The 20431-nt window shown below is 33.5% G+C and overlaps 1 protein-coding gene across 10 annotated transcripts in view; it reads right to left on the bottom strand.

The window, feature by feature from the left end:
• The window catches only part of OXR1 (oxidation resistance 1), a 440301-nt gene that overhangs the window by 27706 nt on the left and 392164 nt on the right, over positions 1-20431 (bottom strand). For 9 of the 10 annotated variants that reach the window (XM_077167465.1, XM_077167468.1, XM_077167471.1 and 6 more), the window contains 2 exons: positions 13857-14025; positions 8738-8900 (listed from right to left, as the gene is read on the bottom strand). In XM_077167465.1, coding sequence (XP_077023580.1) covers positions 8738-8900; positions 13857-14025 — 332 coding nt within the window. Of the gene's footprint in view, positions 1-517; positions 687-8737; positions 8901-13856; positions 14026-20431 lie in introns of those variants that run through there. The other variant, XM_077167475.1, reaches the window with a different exon arrangement.

Below are 20431 nucleotides of genomic sequence, written 5' to 3'. Positions count from 1 at the left end.
TTTCTCAGATTGCTAAAATTAATCCTAAATGCATTTAGTTTGAGATCTAGTCTACTCTTTTTATGCAAGGATAAATTCTTATTGTTGAAGTTTTAAAACTATAAGTAAAATACAAATTTATAAATCATAAGATTCTTTTAAAATATGCAAAAATGCATCAAGAGGAATATTAAACCAGAATTTCCTTTTCAAAATAAAAATTCTCAGAGCTTTCCGACAAGGAAAAGCCTATATAAAAATATTAAGGCAGCAATAAAAATTTGGTACCATCCTGTTGGAATAGAATAGGAAAACCAAAACAATCTTACAAAAGAAAATTACAGTCCCTATGTTTCCTTTTTCTGAAGTTAACTGGAATTAGAAGAAAATTTAAAGGTTTTTTTTTTTTGCAATCATTATACAATTTTGTATTCTATAAATATTCTCTATGTTTAAACTTTTAGAAATTGTAGAATTTTACATACTGTGATCATAAAAAGAGTAAATATAGGAAGGTAAATAATTAACTAAGATTTACCAGAGTGTATTTAGGATTAATAGGTTGGTGTCTTCTCCCCTTTGTCCCATACCAAAGACGAGACATTTCCTTTCCAGGGTAAGTTAAGTTACATCAAATTATGTAAGAACTGTTTTGAAAAGCATTCTTCCTTTATCAAAGATAAATTCCCAGCACAGGAGCACTACTACAGTGACAAAACAGTTTGCTAGAAACAAAGATTTGATTGACAAGACAGAGAGCTAATCACTAAATAGTATCCACTGCAAAGACAGTCCTGAGTGGAGACTGTAAAGCTGGGGAGGGAGAAAGGGTTTCCCATGCTTAAGTTTGGTTGCACTGCACCCAAATGTGCAAGAAAGGACTCAAAAGTTTAAAGACACAGAGCATGCAATTGAAAACATCAGTATAATAAGAAACAAACTAAAGGTTATTTGATAAAAAAAAATTAATAAGTAGTTTTAAACCTCTCAAAGTACACAAATTATTTCAATGAGCATCATGTTGTTTTTTTCTCATGGTCATAACATTTCTTATGGTTACAGAATCCTATAAACTTTTATTTTCATGTGAACATTTTTAAAGCAATTAGGTGTTCTTACAGAAATTATTTTAGAAATATTTTAAATATTTCAAATCATAAACAAGTATGGCCTTTATTCATACTGTCTCTTTTCACAATTTATAGTTAAATTATAAATTTTGAATGTTTGTGGAATTTTTATAGCTCATAACTTTGGCTAGTAATTAAGGAAGAATATTGTTAACAGAGAAAACAAAACACTGGTTCAAAACTTTCCTCAGTTAGGTTATGTCTTTTTCTTTCTTTTTTTTAAATTAGAGAAGCTGTTAACTTTATAGAAATATCAGGCATAAAATATAGAGCTCCCATATATACCTGTCCCCATTTTTAACATTTTGCATTTAGTATGTTACCTTTGTTACAACTGATGAGAGGATGTTATTATAACTGTAATAACTATAGTTCATTAGTTTAAATTAGGGTTCACTGTTTTGTACAGTCCTATTTTTTTTCAATTACTGTTCTAGCAACATATGTATCACCTACAATATTCTCTTTTAACCACATTCAGATATATAATTCAGTGGTGTTAATTACTTACAATGTGGTGTTATCATCACTACTATACATTAAGAAAATATCAGGTCATATCTTTAACATTATCAGTAGTCAAAACAAACTATATCAGGGAGAAATCCTGCATGTCAAATGGTAATAAAAGCAATATGTAAAGAGTCTAGAACTGTTTATTTATAATTATACAAATATTTCAATATGGATATATTATTTAAGATAGTTTGTTTGGACTTAAAATTTCCAATTAAGTTTTAAATTGCTTTGGTTTCTACCTTTCTTGAACGTGTTGAATTTCTTCTGGAGTTATGACTAGTAAAACTATGCTATAATTTCAAGCTATGCAAAATCCTATGTGTATGTTCTTTCTTTTTTTAAAGGTTTGCCTGAGAAATGTACAACACCTATGTACTGACTTTAGCCATAGAGACAACTTTCACCTTGAAAAACAATACAAAACAATTCTATGTGGATTTTGTTGGATAGACTGAGAAGAGACGTGTTTTGTTTAATATATTGACAATTATAATTTTGGCATTACTTATGCTTTAATACAAAAAATATTTTTGTATTTGCTTTTTCTTTAAAATACATTTAGTATTTAGAACACACAAAAGAGATTAAAATAATAATAAAATGAACTAGAGTATTTACTACCTGGTAGCACTGAAGCTGTCTGATACTAGTACTTAGATATTGCAGCAATACTAAACTGTTCGGAAAGTGTTCTTTAGGAAACTTAATATACAACCCTGGCAATAACTTTACTTAATTTTAGATATGAAAACAGAACTTAATATACATGACAACCTCCACATTGTAATAAAAATCCAAATCAATAATAATACAAATTTTTTGGCCTAAAATGCTTAAATTAGGTAAAATATTTTAAATTTGCATAATTTAAATGGAGAACACTAAGAATTAAAGTCAAAACAGGAAGACTGTATAAATAACTTTGAAAAATTATCTAAACTAGAAGGCAGATTCTGCAATATTTTTTAATAATGGTGCAAAGATTTAAGTAAAAAGCAGCCAAAATATTTACATTTACTTACACTTAAATGAATAAACTAAGCTTTAATTTATTGTAAGAGAAAATGTAAATAATGTTGAACATTAAAAAAGAACCAAGACTTCTCAGAAATCAAAATAGCAAATGGAATGTATTTTTAACAAACTTTGGCAACAGTAAGAAGTGGGAAGTAAATAAAAATAACTCTCTTCTAATACCAATCATTAGTCTTTAAAAAAGAAATACAATGCATCAAAAATTCTTGATTCTCACAAGCAGTGTGGACAACCAAAGCTATAGGCTGAGCCCCCAGTCTTGGGGTTTGTTCACATGAAACTTAACCCCACAAAGGATAGGTCAAGTCTACTTAAAATTTAGGCCTAAGAATCACCCCCAAGAGAGCCTCTTTTGTTGCTCAGATGTGGCCCCTCTCTCCAGCCAACACGACGAGGAGCAGTCTCACCACCCTCCCCGTCTCTGCGTGGGACATGACTCCCAGGGGTGTGGACCTTCCTGGCAACGTGGGACAGAGATCCTGGAATGAGCTGAGACTCAGCATCAAGGGACTGAGAAAAACCCTAGAATGAGTTGAGAATTAACATCAAGGGATTGAGAGAAACTTCTCGACCAAAAGGAGGAAGAGTAAAATGAGACAAAGTGTCAATGGCTGAGAGATTACAAACAGAGTCGAGAGGTTATCCTGGAGGTTATTCTTATGCATTAAGTAGATATCACCTTGTTGTTCAAGATGTAGTGGAGAGGCTGGAGGGAATAGCCTGAAAATGTAGTGCTGTGTTCCAGTAGCCATGTTTCTTGATGATGATTGAACAATGATAAAGCTTTCACAATGAGACTCTGTGAATGTGAAAACCTTATGTCTGATGCTCCTTTTAGCTACTGTATCAACAGAAGAGTAGAACATATGGAATAAAAATAAATAATAGGGGGAACAAATGTTAAAATAAATTCAGTTTGAAATAGTGGTAAATGAAAGCGAGGGGTAAGGGGTATGGTATGTATAGTTTTTTTTTTCTCTATTATCATTTTATTTCTTTTTCTGCTGTCTTTTTATTTCTTTTTCTAAATCGACGCAAATGTACTAAGAAATGATGAATGTGCAACTATGTGATGATATTAAGAATTACTGATTGTATATGTAGAATGGAATGATATCTAAATGTTTTGTTTGTTAACTTTTTTTAATTAATAAAAAAAAGTTTTGAAAAAAAAACCCCACTGGCATATAATCTAAGTGAAACTCATCTATTTTTAATTTAATCAGAAAGCATAAGCCTAGGGGTAAACTCTAAATAAATCAATTAAAACTGAATTATACGGCAGGCCACGGTGACTCAGCAGCAAGAATGCTTGCCTGCCATGCCAGAGGACCCAGGTTCGATTCCCGGTGCCTGCCCATGTAAAAAAAAAAAAAAACTGAATTATAAGGCTAATTTCTTAATTATTTTAATTTCTTATCCCAGGAACATTGCACATTTTAATCTGTAAGTTTGGAATATGTGAGATTCTGAACTAAAAGTAGTATAATATTAACTTTGTAAATAAAAAACAATTGTTCTTGCCAGCTCTTATCCCCGAAGAAATGAAAGTCAATTTGAAGGATGTGAGCCAATGAGCAATTTTAGCTTAAAAGCTCTAGACTTTGAGGCCTGTATGGTTACTGCAACAAGACTGGCACAATCAACACACACAAAACTATGAAACCTAAGACTTTCAGAGGACTGTAATACAGAGCCTCCCAACCTTGATTCTTGTGATTGGAGATGATATAGTCCAGATATAAACTAATGAGTGTGATGACAGGATAAATGTGACTCATTTTATTATAGCATCGTTACTTCATGATAAGTAATCTTAAATTATTTTATGTTGTAATAAATTATGAAGCTGAATGAAAAATTCATGCAAAATTTCAGGCTTAAATTTTACTATGTGGCCACTGCTTTAAGCTATACCACTGGATTCTTGGAGACTTGTCAAGCACATTAAGAGTATTGAGGATGACATTCAAGACATAGGTCAATGATTTATATCCTGATATTTTTCTTGATTTCTTTTTCCTTGCAGTGTCATTGAGTACATAACCTGATAGAAGTTCTTTGGCAGTTAAGAGAATTATACCTAAATTAATCGCATCAGCACGGCTGCCTTTTGAGAAGAAAGTAAAACTCGTTTTGTTTTGTCTTTTTTTTTAAATCAAGGCACAAAATGATTAAAGAAACCTTTCTCCACAATGAACCAAATTTATGTTTTTGGCATATAGATACAATACCTTAATAAAAGGAATCTTTTGAAAAATATTTTACAATATAACTTGCATAGCAAGGACTAAAAAACTGGGCCATATTATGATCAATATAATATGTCGTAGGAGCGTATATATTTAACAGAACACATGTAGTGGTAACACGGTGTAGTATAGTGGTTTTTCCACCTTGACTGCAACATGTAACTACTTGGGAGCTTCAAAGAATAGTGATAACTAAGTCCCATACCAAGTGATTCTGACTTCACTGAAATGTGAGCTGAGCAGTAAGATTTTTCAGAGCTCCCCTACATGATTCTAAGGTTCTGTCATGGCTGAGAATCTGGTGTAGTAGAAAAAGTATAAGCCTTGAGCATATAATTACTATTTTGAAGAGTTTAGGCAAATAAGTAATATGCTTTTAAAAAGGGAATTTAGTAAGTTGTCAGTTTACATGAAAATGTCCCAGTAAAAGCAAGGCTATTGAAAGGTCCAATCTAAGGTATCCAGGGAAAGATACCTTGGTCCACAAAGGCTGATGATGTTCATGCCTTCTCTCTCAACTGGAAAGCCATGTGGCTAACATGACAATGTCTGTTAGTTTTCTCTCCAGGTTTTTAGTTTCACGAAGCTCTCCCAGGGGCATTTTCCTTGGAGTTTCATCTCCAAAGATCTCTGGCTGTGTGGGCTCTTGTAGCTCTCCTAACTCTCTCGTCATTCTAAAGGTTTTCCCAAAATGCTCCTTCTTTTAAAGGATTCCAGTAAACTAATCAAGACCCTTGTGGAATGGGTGGAGTCATATCTCCCTCTAATCCAAGGTTAATATCCACAATTGGGTAAGTCACTTCTCTGTGGAAACAATTTAATCAAAAGAGTCCAAACTATATATTGAATAGAGAATAAAAGAAATGGTTGCTCCCACAAAATTGGATCAGGATAAAAACATGGCTTTTATACATAAATCCTTTCAAACCGGCACACATGACTTGATAAAATATTTACTACAACTGGCATATGAAATTCTTTAAGGAAGCAGATCAACCTTGAAAGATGAATAGAAGCTTATCTCCTATTTTAACCTGCGACCAAGTTCATTCACTACTTCAATAAATAATTACTGAATAAATTATATATTAGGTATCATTCTTAGTTCTGAGAATATAGCAGTGTATGATACTGATAAATCCCTGCCCACAAGAAGTGTACATAGAGAAAAAGGGTGAGATAAGTTTATCATATTCAAGTTTCTCCAGTCAATGCATAAGCTTCCAGCTAAGGAAAATACTTTTACCTGAATAACACTCAAGGATAATAAAGATCTCCTAATTAACACTGCAACACAGTATAGTGAGTAGAGCAGTGAGTTTTAATTCAATTGATGCCCAATTTTGTCAGCCATAGTAAACTGATGGTAAATTCTAGGTCACCTATCCTCCTCTATTCCTATATAGGAAAAAAAAATTTTAAATACCACTTCACATTTTGAAGAACTCTTGTTTTATACAAATTCTAGCCAAATTCTTTCTTTAAAAAAAAATTTAAACATTAAAATGCTAAGATTGCACTCTTTCTTAAGGAATGTATTCATTTACTTAAGGTTTTTAAGCACTGAGTATACATCAGGACTATACCAGCTCTCTACAAGAAATAGAATGTTATAAGTAGATGGAATAATAAATTTTACAGTTGCCACATTAAAAGTAAAGAAAAGCAGGTGAGATTAATTTTAATGATATATTTTACCCAATATGTCTAAAAGAACATTTCAACATGAAACCAATATAAAAAATCAATCATAAATATTTTACATTTTTTCTCTCAATTCTGCCTAAAAATTTGCAGTGTAAAAGTTGATTCATATATCCAAATTGTTCTAAACATATTAAAAAGCTTTCCAATAACTGAATCAAGTATTAGTTTTTAAATTTAAATCAAACTTAAAATTTAAAATTCAGTCTTTCAGTTGTTGCATTAATCATATTTCAAGTACTCAGCCATACATGAACAGTACAGTACTGTTTCTGAACACAGCAAAAACAATTTAAAATTAAAGTTTTTTGCTTCTATTTTCTTATTTGAACCAATTTTTGTCAAAGAACAGAATGGAAGACACCTGCAGAACCTTCCGCAGGAACCCAGGCAGATCCTTTGAATCAAAATACTCAATAGTCTATTATTTCCAAAACTAAGTGCTCCAACCCTAAATGGGGAAAAAACTTCTGATTGCCTTTCTTTGATTAAAACTTCCTTTCACCAGGTCATCCAAGTTAGAAATTTCATAACATAGTTTTCATCAAATCCTGTCAGTTTAATTAATACCTTTTTGACTTTACCTCATCCCCCTCCACACTTCCCTCAACTGTTGCTGCTTTAGTTCAGTCACACATCTTTGATTACTTGGACTATTAATCTTTAATTAATTATTCAATTACTGGTGTAAAATACACAGCTCAGGGTTTTTAAAAATATATGTAATCATCCATGTACCACCACTCAAATGAAGATATAGCTCATCTCCAAAACTCTAAAAGGCTCATTAGTCACCTTCTCAAATCCCCAGTAAACACTAGTCTTGAGAGACCTCTGACTAGTTTTGCCTTTTTGAACTTCATGTAAATGGAATTACATATATGCTCTTTTTTGTCTGGCTTCTTTTAATCAAAGTATTATATGTGATATTCTTCCAGTTGTTACCTGTACCAGTATATCTCTCTTTTTTTAATTACTATTGTAGTCCATTTTATGAAAACACCCAAATTTATTCATCCGTTCTCCTGCTGATGGACGTTCAGGTTGTTTTTAGTTTGGGGTTATTATGAACAAATCTAGTATGAAGATTTATAATGCTGGTTGAAGTATTAAATAAATCCCAAATTTAATACGTACTCAATAAATACTAGTTCTCTCCTTTCTTTTCCTTCATCAAACTGGAGCTGTAGTAAAAACCAATGTTTGTACATATGACACAGAATTCTAAGATGCGCTCAATAGGTTTGCATTTTAAACAAAAGATGTAACATGTATATATTCAAACATTATACATGTTGAGTACATGAGCATTGAATTAAAGTCACATAAACAAGCACATATATTAACACCAAATGAAGATAACAAATTGATTGCAAGAATTCATTATCACATTTTAGCATATGCTCTATATTTTCTAACATATCAAGAAGAGATTAACCTAGGCAACAACAAAAGGAAACAGATATTTTCATTCTACCAATTGCAAAAGACAGACAAAGCACGTACAATTGGATATGTAATCTTATCTAAGAGGTGTCAGAAAAAATTGATTAGTGTTAATTTGGCCATTTAGACAAGTTCAGTAAGTGTGGGCACGTGCAATTTTTACTTACTTGCAAAACCGGCATTAGCTTATTTCCCTAACGTAATATTATTGCTAAAATCACATCAAGATAATGCTTGAGTCTTGAAGCAACAGTAATTTCATGGATGTGTTAAATGACTGCTGTACCTCTTCCATGCAGGAGATAAAATTAAAATGAATCAGAACAGAAATAATATATTTTATGGAAATCAGTATAATAGTGAGTAATATCATTTCTTTCTTGCTCTAATGCTACTTTCCTAAACTAGTCTAAAACACACACAATAAAAGTCACTGCTGATAAAGTTGCATTTGCAATATTTTAAAGATAAAGCAGACTGACAAAGAGTATTAAACCAAAGTTTATACCAAATACTATTCAAATACACTTAACAAATATACCTGGGCAATAAACCTTAACTTCAAAATAAAAAATTTTTTTTGTGTAATGCTCACATTTGTCTATAGTACTATAAAACTAGAAATTCAGACAAAATAAAAAGATGAATCAATCTTGATATTTCCCCCCTTACCTCCCACTCTTTGGCAGCTGCTTCATTAGTAGAACCTTCACTTGCTTCGGACTCTTCAATCTTTTTTACTACTATAAATCCAGGTTCTCTAGTGTATTCTCCAGTGTCTTCTGCATATATTTCTGGACTCCACTGAATGAAGAAGGCATACAAGTGGTCTGTCCTGTTAGGGCAAGTGACTATTAATAATAGACCTAGTATTCTGTATTGTAAGCTAGAATCACAAAATTATAATATCTTGATAAAACTTGAAAGCTCAAAATACATGCAAAACATACTATTGCATTTTATAAAGAGAAAAAGGCCTAGTATCTGGAAGTTGTTACATTAATTTGGTTATGCTCTGACAAGCTGTTCTGAGAAAACTATATTAATATTCTCCTTGGTGTGCTTTTGACTAACTCAGGTGCCGTTTGCAGTCACGTTTCTTCCTCTTTGGAGAATCTAGTGATGGAAGGGACATTGAACTACAACTTAATCTCATTCATTAACTAATTGCATATTTTGAGACCTGGACATTGTATAGAATTATTCCAAGTTAATGTAAATTTAATGTGCTCAACTTCTAAATCAACAATACTAGGAATACACAGGGAATACTTGGTACAGGGATAGATGATCTAATCTTTTAAAAACTCTTGCTCCTGTTTCAATCTTTTGTTTGCTATAATAAAACCTGTGGTTGCAAAAGAGAACTAAAATACTAATAAATATACTTGAGGGTCAAGCACACATTTCAAATATTTCTATTTTGCTGGCTTTATACATGAATAATTGAAACATGAATAATTGAAAATAGATTAAAAATTTCTCAGCTAACATACACCAATAATAACTAACATTGTTTCTGGAAACTGTATTTCCAATCTAACGAATTTTTTTAATACCATTCATTATGTGGCAGCTAACATTAAAAGGGTGTTAAGTTTTATTTTTTTGATGATATGATATGCCAACTATTAAAACAGCAATTTTCATAAGTTACATGTCTTCAAAAAAGTTGAGTATTAATGAAACTAATTTTAATGAGCATTAGTCAAGGTATAAGAACAATATAAGAATGGAAAATTCCACATAAAAATTAAAGCCAACAGTAAAGGAAAAAAAAAACTAAATCCTTATGTTAGTTTTGAAGATGTAATGCAGTTTACATTTTTCATTGTAGTCATCTCCATATCACTGGTGAATCTAAATTCTCGTCAAGGAAAGATTACCTATACTATAGATGGCTCTGTCCCTTTCAGGTATTCATAAATCCTGCAAATCAACCATATTTTTTAATTACTTGAATCACATTTTATTGAATAAACACATTGTACCATACAGTTTTTAGGTGAGAAGAACTTTATTATTTTATCTCCTAAAGCTATACTCTTCAGAGTGACACAAAGATTTTCTATGGGGTACACGAACACTTAAAATAGTTCTAAGGGAATTAATTTCTATAGCTTTAACTTTCATTTGATCCTCTTCACTCATGTTAATCTCTTGAAGAGTGTGGTCAAGATACCTTTTAGAGGGGGTGTGAGGGTAGTTCAGTGGTAGAATTCTCACCTGCCATGCAAGAGACTGGGATTTGATTTCCAGCCCATGCACCTCCCCCCAAAACAAGCAAGCAAAAACCAAACAAATAAAAATTCAACAAATGGGTACTCACATGGAAAAAGAATGAAATGTGAGCCCACCATACAGCATACAAAAAAAAAAGACATCTTTTAGATTCTTCTCTGTTTTACTTAAAGCACCTTATAAAAGGAGGGCATATCCTCACCCATCCAGAACTTTACAAAAGTGCAAGCCTTAACATAAAAACTTGCAGGTCGCTCAAGGTTGGTGCTGAGAAAACGAATGATTTTAAACACCCTGTGGATATCAGGTGATTCTAATTCACTGACTTCCACAAAATTGAAGGAGTTTATATAGATACCTCTTTTTAGTTTTGGTGTATTGGAATAGCTGGAAAGAAATACCTGAAACTGTTGAATTGAATTCCAGTAGCTTTGATTCTTGAAGACGATTGTATAACTATTCAATTTTTGCACTGTGACCGTGCAATTGTGAAAACCTTGTGGCTGATGCTCCCTTTATCCAGGATATGGACAGATGAGTAAAAAAATAAGCAAAAAAATAGATGAATACTGGGGGGTGGGTGAGATGAGGCGTGTGCCGGTTTGAAAAGGTTTAGTACCTTAGAAAAGCCACGTTTTAATCCTAATCAATCTTGTGGGAGCAACCATTTCTTCTAATCCCTATTCAGGACTATAGGCTGGAAAACTTGATTAGGTTATCTCCATGGAAATGTGACTCGATCAATTGTAGGTATTAAACTTGATTAGATGGAGACATGTCTCTACCCATTCTATGTGGGTCTTGATTGGTTTACTGGAATCCTATAAAAGAGGAGAATCTGAGAGAGCAGAGAATGATGACAGCCTTTAGAAAGCTTCATAATGCCACAGAACCATGAAGCAAGAGAGTCCATCAGCCAGCGACCTTTGGAGATGAAGAAGGAACACCTCCTGGGGAGCGTCATGAAACAAGAGGCCTGGAGAGAAAGCTAGCAGATGCCACCATGTTTGTCAGGTGCCCTTCCAGCTGAGAGAGAAACGCTGTATATCATCGGCCTTCCTGAACCAAGGTATATTCCCTGGGTGCCTTACAGTGGACATTTCTATAGACTTGCCTTAACTGGGACATTTCCATGGCCTAAAAACTGTAAACTAGCAATCTATTAAATTCCTTCTTTTAAAAGCCATTCCATTTCTGGTATATTGCACCCTGGCAGCTAGCAAACTAGAACAAAGGCTAAAAAAAAAATTGGATGACTGTGAGGCTGGTGGTCAATGAGAGGGAGGGGTGCGGGTATGGGATGTATGGGATTTTTCTTTTTATTTCTTTATCTGGAGTGATGCAAATGTTCTAAAAATGATCATGGTGATGAACAAATAACTGCAATGATACTGTGAGCCATTTACTGTATACTTTGAATGGACTGTATGGTACATGAAGATAGCTCAATGAAAATATTTTTAAAAAGTGAAGGAGGGTTTATAATGGCTCATATTTGTTAACTAAAAATAATTTTTGATGAAAAATGACTAATTTTTGGAATATAAATAGAAACATTTAAAGAATTGAGTGACATTACTATAATTCAACTTGTCAAGTCTCATATACTTATTTTATATAGGCAAGGCTTCTCAGTAATTATAAGAAAAAGAAAAATGGAAGGGGAAGAACTGATACTGAAACACATCTCATCTCTTCACTAAATATTATTTGTCAATAGATGAATCAAGAACTTGGGGCAGAGCCGCATCTATCTACTAAGTATGTCTTTCCTATGAAATTTTACTTTTCACATGTAATAATTAAGGCAATTTATAATTTATGTGGCTTTAATCAATTGTGTATTAATAACTGTAAGAAAACTTTTTTCTGGATGTAGTTAACATTTGGAACAGTATAGTTGAGGAAGAATTTTTCATGCACCTCTTGGATGTCTTGTGAGTAGAGGTACCCAGTATCTTTGCTCACCATTATCTTCTTAAGTAAATTAACATAGGAAAAAGCCTCCTGTGATGGTTAGGTTCTGGTTTCAACCTGGCCAGGTAATTGTACAACATGTCCGGTTAGGTAAGCACTGACATGACCATCATGCAAGGATATTACATGGCTGGTTTATTAAATCATAAGTTAACTGATTGCAACTGTGACTGATTCCATCTCGGATTAACTAAGGTAGTGTCTCTCTCCAAAGAGATAACCAAATCAGTTGGGTTTGATTCAATTGCTTGAATACTTTTAAGGGAGAAGGGAGAATTTTCACTGCTTCTGCAGCTAGCGAGCCTTTCCTGTGGAGTTCGTCAAGACTCTTTATCAGAATTGCCAGCTCACAGCCTGCCCTACGGATTTTGGAGTCTTGCATTCCACGGTTGCATTAGACACTTTTATAAATCTTCTATTTATGGGTTTCTCTTGTTGGTTCTGTTCTCCCTAGAGAACCCTGACTAATATACTTTGAAAGGTAGAGATAGTATCAGACTCTGAAGTAAAGGGTAAGCATGCTAGCCCATTATAGAACTGATCCAGGTTCCCTAAATTTAGGATTACTCTTCTGTACAAAACCTCCGGCCTTCTTAGCATCATCCTATGGAACTGAGGCTCAAAGTATCCACACCAATGCTGACAGTCTGGCTACTATTATTGCTGTGACTCTCCTGTTTTCTGAGAATATCCATCAAACCATCAAACTTACTGGCTTGCGAGTATGGGAAAATCTTAAACCCTTTACTATTTTGACAACAGTCAGAGAAAATTGAAATATAAATGTAACTGCTCTATGTGTGTATTTAAGTATGTGTGTATTTATAATTTTTTGCAGAGAAATATTATGAGATAAAAATACAGTTCTTTTAAATAAAATTCCTTGAATTTTAATAGAAATATAAAATCAAAGAGAAAAAATAATGACGCAAATTCTATTTAAAAAGACAGGATTCAAGCAGTTTTTACATGGATAATGTAGAAGGCAAATTATTATGATGTTTACATTCTACTGGATATATTTTTAAAGAGCAAAGTGACAGTTTTAAATTAAAGTGTCAATATTTACAATACAGTGACAATGAACATCTTTGCAAATATTTAAACTTAAGAGGAATTTTATTGTGTGAGGGTACACAAAAATAGTTTGAAGATCACAGCCTTTTAGGACCTAAATTAGTGCCATGTATATAGCAGGCATTCAATAAGTATTTGACAAATTTTCAAAATTGGAATTAAACATTTTTTTACTTGCATTTAGGGATAAGCTTTACTAGTTAATATTATTGTGAACCTTTTTGCTCTAAGACCTTTTAAGTGAGTCTTTTTACTACTAAAACTGGGTACATGTTCACTCTTTTTGCCAACCAAAAAGAGAATAAAATTTAAAATTAGGTAAATTAAATAATATAAATAGAACCTAAATTATTTCAAACCAATTTAATGTGAGGTTTTACCCATAAACTATGTATTTAAAAAGTACCCTGCCACTGGCATCAAGTGATATACAAAATAATTCTAATTCAAGAATTCTCAATAATTTTAAAGTCTTATTTGCTGTTTTCTTTTTTACCTTTCTTGTGGCACAGCAAACCAATATTCATGTTTCTTATCTCTCTGTGCATACTGTTGCATTGTTGCACTTGCTTGTGATACAAATGTTTTCCTCATTGGTTTTCCAACTCTAAGACATAAGAACTTATGTAATCGATGCCTTCTTTTTTCTTTTAAAAGTGCAGAACCTAGAATTGAGAACAAACTATTTAATTATCATACAACATGCTTAATTACTTCAGATTAGGTAATATCTTGCCTCCAAACTTTTGACAAATAATCACAGAATAAAATTTCAATTACTGATACTTAAATAGGTGAGTTCTCTTATATAACTTTGTGCTTTTATCTCCATCAAAGGTAAACCTGCAAGTTCAATAAGACTAAGCTTAACAAAAGAACCAATGTAATGAGCCGAAATGATATCTAGGAAATTAGAAAAAGATGTAAAAGCTTAAGAAATTTTTAGAATTCAAGTTTATATATCTATATATGTCATAAGTATAATATATAAAAAATATGAAGGTATAATAAAACACTCAACAATACCAGATTCAGTTTCCTGCTTGGATAGTTACATTTCTGTTTTCTCTAACTCTTCTAACCTGAGATACTGGCATAAAGTTTATTAAGGGTCCTACAATATGGTGGAGTCCAGGGACTTGGGCATTAACTAGCTATGTGAAAGTGGCACACTTGAGGAAAGAGCATTTTTGTCGGGAGATGTTGGGTAAACATACACATACAAAATGTATACATTTCTATCACTCTTTTTAGAGTATAAACTCAATGAAAGTGGAAAAGCAAAAATGTTACCTGAGATAAGTACTATGGAAGAAACAAACATGAGAACATTTCCTCAAAGGAACCTGAACTGTTCTGTCCGGGGTTGGGGGGGGTAGGTTAGTTAGGTGACAGGGTGCATTGTTAGGGAAGGTGAAGCAGTAAGACAAGTAGCTACTCAATAAAAAGGAAAAATAGTAGTTGAAACCATTTTCCTTCTGGGACAAACATATCCCTATACGTTTTAAAAGATCCAAAATTTAATTAAGTGTAAATCAAAAAGCTTCTCGATGTTCGATATTAACTCTTTCTTTTTTTTATTAATTAAAGAAAAAAGAAATTAACACAACATTTAGAAATCATTCCATTCTACATATGCAATCAGTACTTCTTAACATCATCACATAGATGCATGATCATCATTTCTTAGTACATTTGCATCGATTTAGGAAAAGAACTAGCAAAACAACAGAAAAAAATATAGAATGTTAATATACAGAAAAAAATAATAATAGTAAAAAAAAATAAAAGGAAAAAGAAAAAAAAGACAAACAAACAAACAGACAGACAAAAAAAAACCTATAGCACAGATGCAGCTTCATTCAGTGTTTTAACATGATTACTTTACAATTAGGTATTATTGTGCTGTCCATTTTTGAGTTTTTGTATCTAGTCCTGTTGCACAGTCTGTATCCCTTCAGCTCCAATTACCCGTTATCTTACCCTGTTTCTAACTCCTGCTGGACTCTGTTACCAATGACATATTCCAAGTTTATTCTCGAATGTCGGTTCACATCAGTGGGACCATACAGAATTTGTCCTTTAATTTTTGGCTAGACTCACTCAGCATAATGTTCTCTAGGTCCATCCATGTTATTACATGCTTCATAAGTTTATTCTGTCTTAAAGCTCCGTAATATTCCATCGTATGTATATACCACAGTTTGTTTAGCCACTCGTCTGTTCATGGACATTTTGGCTGTTTCCATCTCTTTGCAATTGTAAATAACGCTGCTATAAACATTGGTGTGCAAATGTCCGTTTGTGTCTTTGCCCTTAAGTCCTCTGAGTAGATAACCAGCAATGGTATTGTTGGGTCTTATGTCAATTCTATATTCAGCTTTTTGAGGAACCGCCAAACTGCCTTCCACAGTGGTGGCACCATTTGACATTCTCACCAACAGTGGATAAGTGTGCCTCTTTCTCCGCATTCTCTCCAGTACTTGTCATTTTCTGTTTTGTTGATAATAGCCATTCTGGTGGGTGTGAGATGATATCTCATTGTGGTTTTGATTTGCATTTCTCTAATGGCCAGGGACATTGAGCATCTCTTCATGTGCCTTTTGGCCATTTGTATTTCCTCTTCTGAGAGGTGTCTGTTCAAGTCTTTTTCCCATTTTGTAATTGGGTTGGCTGACTTTTTGTTGTTGAGTTGGACAATCTCTTTATAAATTCTGGATACTAGGCCTTTATCTGATATGTCATTTCCAAATATTGTCTCCCATTGGGTAGGCTATCTTTCTACTTTCTTGATGAAGTTCTTTGATGCACTAAAGTGTTTAATTTTGAGGAGCTCCCATTTATTTATTTCCCTCTTCAGTGCTCTTGCTTTAGGTTTAAGGTCCATAAAACCGCCTCCAATTGTAAGATTCATAAGATATCTCCCTACATTTTCCTCTAACTGTTTTATGGTCTTAGACCTAATGTTTAGATCTTTGATCCATTTTGAGTTAACTTGTGTATAGGGTGTGAGATACGGGTCTTATTTCATTCTTTTGCATATGGATATCCAGTTCTCTAGGAACCATTTATTGAAGAGACTGTTCTGTCCCAGGTGAGTTGGCTTGACTGCCTTATCAAAGATCAAATGTCCATAGATGAGAGGGTCTATATCTGAGCACTCTATTTGATTCCATTGGTCGATATATGTATCTTTATGCCAATACCATGCTGTTTTGACCACTGTGGCTTCATAATATGCCTTAAAGTCAGGCAGCGCGAGACCTCCAGCTTCGTGTTTTTTCCTCAAGATGTTTTTAGCAATTTGGGGCACCCTGCCCTTCCAGATAAAATTGCTTATTGGTTTTTCTATTTCTGAAAAATAAGTTTTTGGGATTTTGATTGGTACTGCATTGAATCTGTAAATCAATTTAAATAGGATTGACATCTTAACTATATTTAGTCTTCCAATCCATGAACACGGTATGCCCTTCCATCTATTTAGGTCTTCTGTGATTTCTTTTAACAGTTTTTTGTAGTTTTCTTTGTATAGGTTTTTTGTCTCTTTAGTTAAATTTATTCCTAGATATTTTATTCTTTTAGTTGCAATTGTAAATGGGATTCGTTTCTTGATTTCCCTCTCTGCTTGTTCATTGCTCATGTATAGAAATGCTACAGATTTTTGAATGTTGATCTTGTAACCTGCTACTTTACTGTACTCATTTATTAGCTCTAGTAGTTTTGTTGTGGATTTTTCCGGGTTTTCGACGTATAGTATCATATCGTCTGCAAACACTGATAGTTTTACTTCTTCCTTTTCAATTTTGATGCCTTGTATTTCTTTTTCTTGTCTGATTGCTCTGGCTAGAACCTCCAACACGATGTTGAATAATAGTGGTGATAATGGACATCCTTGTCTTGTTCCTGATCTTAGGGGGAAAGTTTTCAATTTTTCCCCATTGAGGATGATATTAGCTGTGGGTTTTTCATATATTTCCTCTATCATTTTTAAGGAAGTTCCCTTATATTCCTATCTTTTGAAGTGTTTTCAACAGGAAAGGATGTTGAATCTTGTCAAATGCCTTCTCTGCATCAATTGAGATGATCATGTGATTTTTCTGCTTTGATTTGTTGATATGGTGTATTACATTAATTGATTTTCTTATGTTGAACCATCCTTGCATACCTGGGATGAATCCTACTTGGTCATGATGTATAATTCTTTTAATGTGTTGTTGGATACGATTTGCTAGAATTTTATTGAGGATTTTTGCATCTATATTCATTAGAGAGGTTGGTCTGTAGTTTTCTTTTTTTGTAATCTTTGGCTGGTTTTGGTATGAGGGTGATGTTGGCTTCATAGAATGAATTAGGTAGTTTTCCCTCCACTTCGATTTTTTTGAAGAGTTTGAGGAGAGTTGGTACTAATTCTTTCTGGAATGTTTGGTAGAATTCACATGTGAAGCCGTCTGGTCCTGGACTTTTCTTTTTAGGAAGCTTTTGAATGACTGATTCAATTTCTTTACTTGTGATTGGTTTGTTGAGGTCATCTATTTCTTCTTGAGTCAAAGTTGGTTGTTCATGTCTTTCCAGGAACCCGTCCATTTCATCTAAATTGTTGTATTTATTAGCGTAAAGTTGTTCATAGTATCCTGTTATTACCTCCTTTATTTCTGTGAGGTCAGTAGTTATGTCCCCTCTTCCATTTCTGATCTTATTTACTTGCATCCTCTCTCTTCTTCTTTTTGTCAATCTTGCTAAGGGCCCATCAATCTTATTGATTTTCTCATAGAATCAACTTCTGGTCTTACTGATTTTCTCTATTGTTTTCATGTTTTCAATGTCATGTATTTCTGCTCTAATCTTTGTTATTTCTTTCCTTTTGCTTACTTTGGGGTTAGTTTGCTGTTCTTTCTCCAGTTCTTCCAAGTGGACAGTTAATTCCTGCATTTTTGCCTTTTCTTCTTTTCTGATATAGGCATTTAGGGCAATAAATTTCCCTCTTAGCACTGCCTTTGCTGCATCCCATAAGTTTTGATATGTTGTGTTTCATTTTCATTCGCCTCGAGGTATTTACTAATTTCTCTTGCAATTTCTTCTTTGACCCAGTCGTTGTTTAAGAGCGTGTTGTTGAGCCTCCATGTATTTGTGAATTTTCTGGCACTCCTCCTGTTATTGATTTCCAACTTCATTCCTTTATGATCTGAGAAAGTGTTGTGTATGATTTCAATCTTTTTAAATTTGTTAAGACTTGCTTTGTGACCCAGCATATGGTCTATCTTTGAGAATGATCCATGAGCACTTGAGAAAAAGGTGTATCCTGCTCTTGTGGGATGTAATGTCCTATAAATGTCTGTTAAGTCTAGCTCATTTATAGTAATATTTAGATTCTCTATTTCTTTATTGATCCTCTGTCTAGATGTTCTGTCCATTGATGAGAGTGGTGAATTGAAGTCTCCAACTATTATGGTATATGTGTCTATTTCCCTTTTCAGTGTTTGCAGTGTATTCCTCACGTATTTAGGGGCATTCTGGTTCGGTGCATAAATATTTATGATTGTTATGTCTTCTTGTTTAATTGTTCCTTTTATTAGTAGATAGTGTCCTTCTTTGTCTCTTTTAACTGTTTTACATTTGAAGTCTAATTTGTTGGATAGTAGTATAGCTACTCCTGCTCTTTTCTGGTTGTTATTTGCATGAAATATCTTTTTCCAACCTTTCACTTTCAACCTATGTTTATCTTTGGGTCTAAGATGTGTTTCCCGGAGACAGCATATAGAAGGATCCTGTTTTTTAATCCATTCTGCCAGTCTATGTCTTTTGATTGGGGAATTCAGTCCATTAACTTTTAGTGTTATTACTGTTTGGATAATATTTTCCTCTACCATTTTGCCTTTTGTATTATATATATCATATCTGACTTTCCTTCTTTCTACACTCTTCACCATACCTCTCTCTTCTGTCTTTTCGTATCTGACTCTAGTGCTCCCTTTAGTATTTCTTGCAGAGCTGGTCTCTTGGTCACAAATTCTCTCAGTGACTTTTTGTCTGAGAATGTTTTAATTTCTCCCTCATTTTTGAAGGACAATTTTGCTGGATATAGAAGTCTTGGTTGGCAGTTTTTCTCTTTTAGTAATTTAAATATATCATCCCACTGTCTTCTAGCTTCCATGGTTTCTGCTGAGAAATCTACACATAGTCTTATTGGGTTTCCCTTGTATGTGATGGATTGTTTTTCTCTTGCTGCTTTCAAGATCCTCTCTTTCTCTTTGACCTCTGACATTCTAACTAGTAAGTGTCTTGGAGAACGCCTATTTGGGTCTATTCTCTTTGGGGTGCGCTGCACTTCTTGGATCTGTAATTTTAGGTCTTTCATAAGAGTTGGGAAATTTTCAGTGATAATTTCTTCCATTAGTTTTTCTCCTCCTTTTCCCTTCTCTTCTCCTTCTGGGACACCCACAACACGTATATTTGTGCGCTTCATATTGTCCTTCAGTTCCCTGACCCCCTGTTCAAATTTTTCCATTCTTTTCTCTATAGTTTCTGTTTCTTTTTGGAATTCAGATGTTCCATCCTCCAAATCACTAATTCTATCTTCTGTCTCTTTAAATCTATCATTGTAGGTATTCATTGTTTTTTCCATCTTTTCTACTTTGTCCTTCACTTCCATAAGTTCTGTTATTTGTTTTTTCAGTTTTTCTATTTCTTCTTTTTGTTCAGACCATTTCTTCTTCATGTCCTCCCTCAATTTATCGATTTCGTTTTTGAAGAGGTTTTCCATTTCTGTTCGTATATTCAGCATTAGTTGTCTCAGCTCCTGTATCTCATTTGAACTATTGGTTTGTTCCTTTTACTGGGCCATATTTTCAGTTTTCTGAGCGTGATCCGTTATTTTCTGCTGGCGTCTGGGCATTTAATCAGATTTCCCTGGGTGTGGGACCCAGCAGGTTGAAAGATTTTTCTGTGAAATCTCTGGGCTCTGTTTTTCTTATCCTACCCAGTAGGTGGCGCTCGTGGCACTTGTTTGTCTGCGGGTCCCACCAGTAAAAGGTGCTGTGGGTACTTTAACTTTGGAAAACTCTCACAATGGGG

This window comes from Tamandua tetradactyla, chromosome 6 (genome assembly GCF_023851605.1).
Source record: "Tamandua tetradactyla isolate mTamTet1 chromosome 6, mTamTet1.pri, whole genome shotgun sequence".
NCBI lineage: Eukaryota > Metazoa > Chordata > Mammalia > Pilosa > Myrmecophagidae > Tamandua > Tamandua tetradactyla.
This window is presented reverse-complemented; position numbering and strand designations above follow the sequence as displayed.